Source organism: Epinephelus moara, chromosome 24 (genome assembly GCF_006386435.1).
Source record: "Epinephelus moara isolate mb chromosome 24, YSFRI_EMoa_1.0, whole genome shotgun sequence".
NCBI lineage: Eukaryota > Metazoa > Chordata > Actinopteri > Perciformes > Serranidae > Epinephelus > Epinephelus moara.
The window spans coordinates 36,578,890-36,589,332 of NC_065529.1; the positions used below are offsets into that span (position 1 = coordinate 36,578,890).

The window sequence follows — 10,443 nt, forward strand, 5'->3', positions numbered from 1 at the left end:
TGTTTCCATCTGCTGATGGACCATCACGATAAGAGTATGCATGTATAATGTGATGTTAACTCTACTAACACTACATAAGAGACGTGATGCTCACTAAAATTAAGTCTGGATAAAAGTGGATATATCAATATCAGTCATCTGCCAAATAAGTTGTAATATATTGGCAAAACATCCAGTATCGTGCTTACCTAATGTGCGTTTAGATAACACATTGTGAAAGCATCCTCTTGTGAGGATGTTCAAACACACCATTGGTGTCAGTAGTTGTCAGAAAAAGAACTGTGAAGGTTCTGGCTGGGAGATGTACACTTAAATAACAACTGTCAGACTTCAACAAATGTTTAATATTTAGGAAACTTAATAGTTGTAAAGGACTTCTGGGTCATGGATTGGGTTTAACTTGATGGTTTATGATCAGAGAAGCAGCAGGCAGGAGGCCAAATGACAAAGTAATAACATCAGATATTCAAGCTTTTAAAATGTAGGCACAATGTTTTGCAATAAAACTACAGCTTAACCACTAAACACAATAACTGGATAAATATTTGCCTGGAGAGGGTGATTGGACAATTCATGGAATGCGTGACGGGGAGGAAAGTTATGTCATGACACATGTGGCTGTTGGGTTTTCGCATGTAGCTGCAGTCGTGTTTTGTAACCAATTAACACTCAAATCACTGTGAGCTGTTTGGATAGAAAACCAGTGTCAAAACTTGACACTTGATCCTTCAGTTTGTGCTTCATAGGGAACAAAAATATGCCTTTGTTGTTGTGATAAAGAAGTCTTGCTTCAAGCTCATAGTCTCAGTGTAAAAATGCATCTCTATGTAAACCAACAGTTTGACAGAAATGTACTGAGGGCAAGTTTGAATTGTAGTTTTTTAAATAGAGCATTCAGTTGTAAAGCAAGTCACGTTTATACAAAAAACTTTTCCTTATTGCACCAACAATACATCGTATAGTACAATGGCCACTTCTTGTTTACCGTCAACATCTCTGCTGTATGAGCTGACCAGTCTTAAGACGTGCATCACAGCATGCAGTCACAGATTACACCGTATGTATTGTTTAAGCTGTAAAACTGATATCATGGGTCAGTGAACTGAGTGAACCAAGGAGGTTTAACACATACTTTTGAGGGTGCACAAGGCTTTAACTGAGGGATTATTTATTTGTTACAACACTCTTAAAACAAGCCTGCATACCCTCTGAACCACCAGGGTCTAAAAATACTTGAAAGTTCCTGATGTAATGTGGAAAGTAGATAATGTACTGTGAGAAGTAGCTAAAAAAAAGTTCTTTGATATCCAAGTTCGCATTATGTAAGGAAAGTTCTCTGGGTATTCTGTAATTCCCACCACTTTTTTTTTTTTTTTTTTGAAACACACACACATGCACAAACCAAGTGGTTACGGATTGGGGATTACCAATCGCGGACTTGTCTTAAAGGATAAACCAGAGGGATAAAGCCTCTCTCTGACCAGCCTTCTCTGAGTTAAGACAGAAGAATAACCTGAAAGGGAAAGGGAAGAGGACGGATAACTTGTAGGGATCCATCACTTCTCATAAAAAGGAAAAGGTAGGATTGTATCATTTCTTTTCATATAATCATCTCTCTCATCATTGAAGTACTTCCTCTGTCTTGCACATTCTAGGTCCCCTTTTTTGCTGATAAAACTCTGCAATATTGGAAATCTTGCAAATGTATCACGAAGTAATTTTATCCATGAACTAATTAGTTTGAATTTTTGTAACAAAGGCTTACAAAAAAAGTAATTAAAGTTTGAATAGTTATACCTGATCCAGTTTTATAGATTTATATGAATATTTCAGATATTCTGATATATTTCTCCACACTGGTATTGAGAAACTAAATTTAATTAGCTTGACCATTGTTGTAATTTTACAGGATTATTTGCATTTTAATTAATGCTATCACGCCAACATCAGCACTAAGAGTATCGTGTCTGATTTAATTCAGCAGGAAACTTTGATATCGTGGATAACATAACCCATAGATCTATCTTTTTGTCACTAATAAGCCAGAAAACTAATTGGTTTTCTGCAATGGCCAGCTTAAGCAGCTCCGTCACGGGCATTAAATGTATGCTTCAAAACAATGCACCCCTCACCCCTCGGGTCCAGCTCCATAACAAATGCCTTTCTTTCTTCCATAAGAGTATTATCCAAAGATTTCTCATGTGCCCAAAGCACTTCTGTGTTACAAGCCCCTCCACTAAGGCCCCCTGTGAACAAACCCATTGTATCCCATTGTAATCAAAAAGGTTGAGTAAACCTGAAAATATTAGGAAATAGAGTGGGGATTTGGTTTTGGGGATTCCTGAAATAAGTCTCTGTGTTTCTACTTTCCATTCCACTCCTGAAAAATCGGATTTGGCAGTTCGCCATGTCAATACCTGGTAACATTTGCTCAACATGTTTTTTCAGCAAGCACTGAGCCCTCCAGGTGGAAGCAGCATGGATACGCAGTTTGTCTACGACCTTCTAGGGTAAGAATTACTCATGCTCCCTGCGTTTTGGGCAGTCATTTGGCAGCTGTAGCCTAACTTTATAACCTCCAAGCTTGCACATGGAGAATATTTTCTCAAAGTCAAATCCCTCTGCCTCCCTCTTGTCCAAACTTCTCCTCTCTGTTCTCTTTCAGGGAAAATGCCTGGTTGTACATCTTTGCTACCTTCGTGGTGTTGTGGACTTTAGTGTGGCTGTACAGAGACAGCCTGGAGATTGAGAACATCACTGACAAGTATGTGTTTGTGACCGGCTGCGACTCAGGGTTCGGAAACCTGCTGTGTAAGAAGCTCGATCGTAAAGGTTTCCACGTGCTGGCCGGCTGTCTCACAGAAAAGGGAGCTGATGACCTGAAGAGGGTGGCAGGGCCTTATTTGAAGACCATCCTGCTAGATGTGACCAATCAAGACAGCGTCCAGAGAGCGATGGAGTGGACCAAGAAGGAGGTTGGCGAAAAGGGTGAGAGTTGATGCTGCACTATGTAAATAAAGGTGTTGTGATTTATTGGTATTGAAGAAAACCGTGATATTTAGAAATATTATGCTAATAATCCAGCGCCTCTTATATCATTTCTTTGTCTTTACATTCTCACTTTTCTCCTTCCCCCAAAGCCATCCTGTTCCCTTTGTCACCATGCATTTGGTGTAGTTGCTCTTTCTGTACTCTTTTGTACAGTGTTGGTTACAAACTCTCTTCACGTCCCTACTTGTATTTTTAGTGTAATTCTCTACTTTCCCAATGTATTGTGATGTATCTGTTTTACAAATTACACATCTCTTTACTTCCTGATAACAGTAACGTTACCTTCACCTGCAACCTTAGAGATCAAAGTGCACTTTGTTAGTGATGTCAGTATTTACTATTAGTTTTTGTACAAGGTGTTTATGATCATTTTAACCTCCTGAGACCCCAGCTTTTCTTTGGTAAGCGTTTTCTAATTTATCCTTGCTATTTTTGGGGAGATACCTGATAAGTGTAAACAACAAAGCATTGTATTAAAACAGGCAGTAGTTTTTGAAAAAAGTGATGTACTCATATGAGCACACTGGATTCATTTTAGCGGTCACAATTATGTAACAAAGTATGAAACTGATCATTTTAATGCCTACATACAAACATGTTGTGCAAAACAAAAGCAAAATCAAAATTGTAAACAGTGCAGCATTTTTGTCACTCTCTAGGTTAGGGGTCACTGTCCAAGTGGAAAACTCTTCAAAATTGTTCTTTTCGATGCCTGAGCATGGCTACGCACAAGCAAATTTGCAAAAAATGTAACATATTCAAAAGCCTTGTGATTTGTTCAATTTGTATCTCCATGAATTTTCCTTGCTCCATAGCTAGGAATATTCTTTTTGTCTGTAGAAACAGTCTGTCACACCTTATTGGCCTGTGTGAAATGCTGCAATAACACAATGATAAAGTCCCAATGTCCTCAAACAAGATCTCCCTAATTAACAGCTTCGCTTAGCTACTGTTGCTAAAATTGGTGTAATTTGTTGCCATATCAATCTACAAACATTATTAATCATAAGTTTCAACCATAAAGTTTGATCAGGTTTGTACCTTGTCCACTTTTGTGTCCAGACCAGCTCTAGATTGACTTTGCAGAGATGGCCGCCATCTTGTTTTTAATTGAATAAGTGTATTGTGATTTGCCACAACTTTATGGCACAAAAAAGTGTCCATGAACAATGACGACATATCTTAAGAAGAATGAAGTATAAGGTGCAGCAACCCCAAAATGTAATGTCCTTAGATGACGACGCAGGTCATAGGAGGTTAATAGTTAGCCAGTCAGCTAGCCTAGCTAGCTACTAAAATGAAGAAAAGCACCATTAGCTCTATTTACTGCTCGTTTTTACAAGCCGGTGTACGCCGGCCACATTAATATTTTCAAAAACACTACATACAGAAATAAATTCTATTAAGCTAACTGTGAAAACTGAAGTAAGGTTAAAAAAAAAGCAGTGATCAATAAGGTAGGGGCGAAGGTAATAATGTTAACGTACTGTAGAGTTGACAGGAAGTAAATAGACTACGCTTTTCACAGTTAGCTTTAGCGTTAACTTACATTTTACAAATTTACTATTCACTTTTCTTTTTAGTGTTTTTTATCAAATTGATAATCACCTCAATGTCTTAGAAGATAAACATTTGCTAACGTTTGTCACTCAGCACTGACATTAGCCTGATATTGGTAGCTAAGCTAACGTTAGGTCACTATGGCTCTTTTTTAACACTTGATGCATGGAAGAGCTCCCAAAAATATTAAAGTGACTGACGACGTATAGGCTACCACCTTGTGAAAGCAAGCAGCAAACTTTTGTAGAGCTAACTGCACTCCTCATGGTCTTGATGGTGCTTTTCCTCATTTTACCATCCAGCTAGGCTAGCTGACTGGCAAATGGTTAATACTATCAACAATATAAGTTAATTGTAATAAGTGAATTAGCGGAGGCAAAGGTCACGTTACTGTAGAACTGACAGGACGTAAACTGACGTGAAGTTTATAAAATGGATACACGTCACACTACATTCTGCGAAATAAGACAAAACACACAATAAACAACATTAAAGATCAATTTGACTGATACCATCATTATTATTATTATTTCATTTTTATTTTTTGTTTTATTGTATTTTATTTTGCTAAGCCCATTTTATAGATATCACGATAATATTGTTACCGTGAACTCTTTGGCTATGATAATCGTGTCGTGAAAATCAGATATTGGGCCAGCCCTAATAAAATGATGTAAATTAAATTCCACAAGGCAGATCTGTAACACAAAATATGTCCTTCCACCTTTTGTCTCTCATTTCCTTTTTTATTTTTAGGACTTTGGGGTATTGTGAACAATGCTGGACGCTCATTACCCATGGGCCCTTCAGAGTGGATGAAAGTGGAGGATTTCCACAGCACACTGAAAGTCAACATGAATGGGGTGATCTCCATGACAATGACCTTCCTGCCCCTCATCAAAAAGGCTCGTGGCCGTATTGTAAACGTAGCGTCGGTGCTGGGCCGGGTGGCTGCAAACGGTGGAGGATACTGCATCTCCAAGTTTGCAGTAGAGTCTTTCTCTGACTGCCTCAGGTGAGTCTTTCACAACCTCATCAACATCAGATAAGAGCGTGCTGTAACAACCTGCTTTATGAAACACAAAGAAAGCATTCTGTGGAGCCAGTTAGCCATTAATATTATGGGCCAGGAGAAACAGAAACTCCCCCAAATCCCCAATAATCCTCTTTCTCTCTCTTTTAGAAAGACCTATATTCTAATTATAAGGACAAATAGTAATTCAAGTCATAATCTTCATATCCTCATTGTCCCATGAGGGAGATTTGGTTTCCAGACATTTTCTGTTATATAAAAGACAAACAATAACACACATTTAGAGCAATAAAACACATTACGTTGAAGAAATTGCAGTAATACACAAAAGAAACAGCCTCAGTGTATGCCAGGCAGACAAATACATTATGATATTGGCTCATGAGACCAGACAGGCTTATTGCGTTTATTTACTAGATATAATATTGTGTTTTCATTTCTTACACTCAAGCCACTAAGCCCATTTATTGCAGCTGGTGTTATAAACTTGTTTCAAGCTCTGTTGTTTATATATAATACTATGAACTGACATTTCTGTTTCCAGGAGAGATATAAACTACTTTGGAATCAATGTGTGCATCATTGAGCCCGGGTTTTTTAAGACGGCAGTGACGAGCCTCGACCCCCTCGAGAGGGAGCTGCATCGCCTGTGGAACCAGCTCAGCCCTGAAGTGCAGGCCAGCTATGGAGACAAATACCTTGATAAGTGTAAGTGGACTGCCAATCCTTGTTCTGGGCTCATAATGCAAACTGTGAGTAAGCATTTATTTGAAATGTGACACAAAAATACTTTATCTGTACCTGTTTTATGATTGAGAGCAACATAAATATACCAGTCCAAAATATTGTCACATACTTTTTAATAATGTTAAAATAGTATAGCCCACATTTAGGACTTTGAAATGTCATGAATCTCTGTTAATATACAATACATTAGGCTTGGGCGGTTATCACAGTATTAGGGTAAACCAGGGTATTCAGGAATCCGGATGGTATGATTGTCAATACTGTCACAAATACAGACGCTTCTCTCTATGAAACTCACTGTATGCACAGCACGTGCCACCAGAGGTCAGTCTCCAGTTTCTACTGGTGGAACAGGCAGCTAAGTTACAAGATACTGTGATAATAACTATCAAACTGGAGTTTTTGAGTGTTGGAACACTAGCTGGATGAGTAACAGGAGTAACCAAGATGGTTAGGGTGAGTTTTGGGTGGGTGCAGATGCTGCACACTCATACAGCCATATACTATATATATATATATATATATATATATATATATATACTCCGGTGAAATTTCAGGAAGGTATGATGGTATGAAGAATTACATACTTCCCAGGCCTACAATACATACAAAACAGTGTTTGCGTGAGAGCACTTCCTGGATTTAAACCGAGTGTGTTTGAGGTGCTCTTTGGAAAGAATACATGTAGACACACAGATAAGAAATCTCCAAGGCAATCTCATGCCTTAAAATAGCTTTACTGTAGTCGTGGTATGGCTGGAAAACAATACATACATTAAGAGGTGAAGTAAAAAAAAAAAAAAAAAAGTGCACTTAAAGGGACAGTTCACCCTAAAATCAAAAACATGTATTTTTCCTCTTACCTGCAGTGCTATGTCTGTGATTGATTATGATGACATATTGCATATGCATGCAATCTCCTCCATTTTACATAGCCTTGACTCAGTATACCATGCATCTCTACGCTTTAAAATGCAAAGTCACTTACTCATCACTGCGTTCTTTATGATTTGGTGGGCTTGACCACTTGCAAATAACAGCACTGTTATATTCTTATCTACAAAGCAATATTGGTCAGCTCTGGTAGTTATCAGCTACGGTCCTCCAAGTGGTTACTTTTTAATGTACCCTGGGTTTTAACAGATGTGGGGGAAACTGCATTCTCCTACTCTGCACCTTGGACATGGAACAAACTTCCAAAAGATTTAAAATTAGAAACACTTATATACACTGATGAATTTAAGGGCATCATAAAGAGTGTGGTGACAGAGATATGTGCTTGTTTTTGCTTGAGGCCACTATGTTTGAATAGTTGTTGTTTTATTGTGGATTTTTGTATTATATGTTGTATTTAAATGTGTTTTGATTGGCTGCTACCGTGGCCAGGTCTCTCTTGTAAAAGAGAGGGACTTCCTGGTTGAATAAAGGATAAATAAAACTTATCAGTCTAGATTGTTTTGGTGTGAGTTGTCAAGTGTTGGAGATATCAGCCGTAGAGATGTCTGCCTTCTCTTGAATATAATGGAACTAGATGGCACTTAGCTTGTGGTGCTCAAAGTGCCAGAAAAATACATTTAAAATGTCTCTTTCCAGAAATGATGACCTGGTAACTCAAGATAATCCACAGACTTTGTTTTAGCACTTTGAGATGTCTCCAATCACACCAAAACTATCTAGATTGATAAATAGCACTACAGGTAAGAGGAAAAATATGTTTTTTTATTTTTGGGGCGAAAATATCTCTTCACTCACTCACTCTCATTTTCAGACATCAAGGTCCAGCGTTTGATCATGAACGCTATCTGCGACACTGACCTCTCCAAGGTGACCGGCTGCATGGAGCACGCTCTGACCGCTGCCTACCCACGCACCAGATACAGTCCCGGCTGGGATGCCAAGCTCATCTGGATCCCCCTCTCTTACATGCCTTCCTGTGTGGTTGACATTGGGCTGAGGTTGGTGCTGCCTCGTCCGTCAAAGAGCGTGTAATGATGACTTTGAAGAAATGTCTTAAAACTTATCAGCCATTTTGTGTCATTTTGATGCAGTGCAGATGCTGACTTAAAGAAATTAATCTTTTGCCTTTTTTAAAGTACCCATATTCCTTATCTACACTGGCCATGCAATGATCTGATGTTGCTGTTATTATATTTATATGTCTAATCTGCCATGTTAAAGTTTTGTTTTGTTTTTTTCTGTGTGATGTCTGCTTGAGGTGAAATACGTGAAATAATGAAAGTGTATTGTATAATTTACTGTTTAATTGTTGTTTTGTTTGTTAACACTTTGCTGTGCCTTTTGACACTGTTATTTATGTTCCTTGATATGGATGCTGTTAACCATCAGAGGCTAAATAAACAGGATTCTGCTGTCAAGAAAAATATATATTTTGAGTTTTAACAATGTCTTTAGTGTGTTATGGTGTGTATGATGTTCAAATATAAGCCGTTACACCTACTTCTGTGTTACTTTGAGTTGTTAATTTGTCTTAATTACATTTTTTGTTGCTCATACAGTTCATGTAAGCTATCAGTTCAGTCATCAGTTATTGACAGGATGTACTGAGCAGGTTCAGCTGGCAGTGATTATAATAATAAACTGAGAAGCTTGTTCACCATGTGTTGTTACGCAACAGGTCAAAGGTTTTTTCAGATGTAAATATCCTTGCAGAGTTAGTGACAGGTGTGACTTTATGTTATGATTTCATCACAGCTAGTCTATTGCTCAGTGCTCTAATATTGTTGATCTGTCTCATCCATAATACTGAATTGTATGGTGACAAAACCGTAAATAAACACCCACAGCAAGTCCTCGTGGCAGCATGGCAGACCTCTGCTCTCCAAAATACACCACTAGCCCTGATTGGCCACTGTATCTGTCAGTCAACTGACAGCTGCCACATGAGATAGCGTGCCTGTAATTTACCATGCAGGACCCATGCTACCTTCAGGGGTCCCTCGTAAAATTTAAATTTCTCTTTTTATCTCTATGACGCACGTTTGGTCCTTCATATCAAATCTGTCCAGGAGCCAAAGTTTATTTTTTGCAGAGGTATTTTATGCATATTAAAGTGCATACATGTGTCAAATATTAGGCTTATAGGCTGATCTGATATTTATCCAGTGGTGGTAGAAGTACTCAGATCTTTAACTTTACTTTTACTTACTTTTACATAGTAAAAAATAGCAATACCACAGTTAAAAGTACTCTGTTACAGGTAAAATTCATAATATTTTAAATTTATTGAAATAAAGTACACACGTATAAGCATCAAAATATGCTTAAGACACCAAGTAGCCTAAAAGTATTCATTATGCAGAGAATGACCCGTGTCAGAATAATGTATGCTGTTTATTTGAATTCTAGTTATTAATACATTGATATATACATATACACAAGTAAAAATAGCAATACCACAGTTTAAAAGTACTCTGATACAGGTAAAAATCGTGCATTCAAATTTTTACTGAAGTAAAAGTACTCAAGTTTTAGCATAAAAATATATATTTAAAACACAGAGTAACCTAAAGTTATTCATTATAGGGTCGAAATTATTTTTAAAAAATTACAAGGAACTGGTAAAAGATAACTTAACCAATGTTAAATTTAAAGATCTTGTGAAGGAGATATTCGAAATGGAAAAAATGACCATGAGAGTTAGAAATCAAGTGCATATTTTTGAAGAAAAATAGGAAAAATGGTTTGCAATATATAAAATTGATTATATGATAGCTGAAGTAATAAGACTGATAGCATAGAGGTGTTATCTTGTTCTTAATCATACACATAAATATGTGGGTAACTATGTGTCCATGTTTGGGTACACACACATTTATGGGTGCGAGCATGTATGAATAGGCATGTGTTGCCTCATATGTGTTGATATTTGTGTGTACTTATGGTATACCTAGATGTTATATAATGTATCTTCTAAATTAAACTTAAATTTATGGGTTTATTTAACTACATCCTATGAAATAATGGAAAAGTTATTTGCTTTTTTTTTTTGCTTTTTTAATTTATTATCATCATGTTATTGTAGCTTATTTCCT

General features: G+C 37.3%; 1 protein-coding gene across 1 annotated transcript; it reads left to right on the top strand.

The window, feature by feature from the left end:
- The first annotated feature begins 1,486 nt into the window (after positions 1-1,486).
- rdh5 (retinol dehydrogenase 5 (11-cis/9-cis)) lies at positions 1,487-8,848 on the top strand. Its single transcript, XM_050037441.1, has 6 exons — positions 1,487-1,579; positions 2,449-2,510; positions 2,666-2,988; positions 5,368-5,626; positions 6,189-6,352; positions 8,160-8,848. The coding sequence occupies exons 2-6, from the start codon at positions 2,479-2,481 to the stop codon at positions 8,378-8,380; spliced, it is 999 nt and encodes a 332-aa protein (XP_049893398.1). The 5' UTR covers positions 1,487-1,579; positions 2,449-2,478; the 3' UTR covers positions 8,381-8,848.
- The last annotated feature ends 1,595 nt before the right edge of the window (positions 8,849-10,443 follow it).

Excerpts from the sequence above, each read along its gene's own strand:
- rdh5 (XM_050037441.1), top strand. The coding sequence starts at position 2,479 with ATGGATACGCAGTTTGTCTACGACCTTCTAGG. Across the intron at positions 2,511-2,665 it reads TTTGTCTACGACCTTCTAGG|GGAAAATGCCTGGTTGTACA; the intron begins GTAAGAATTACT and ends GTTCTCTTTCAG. Across the intron at positions 2,989-5,367 it reads GAAGGAGGTTGGCGAAAAGG|GACTTTGGGGTATTGTGAAC; the intron begins GTGAGAGTTGAT and ends TTTTATTTTTAG.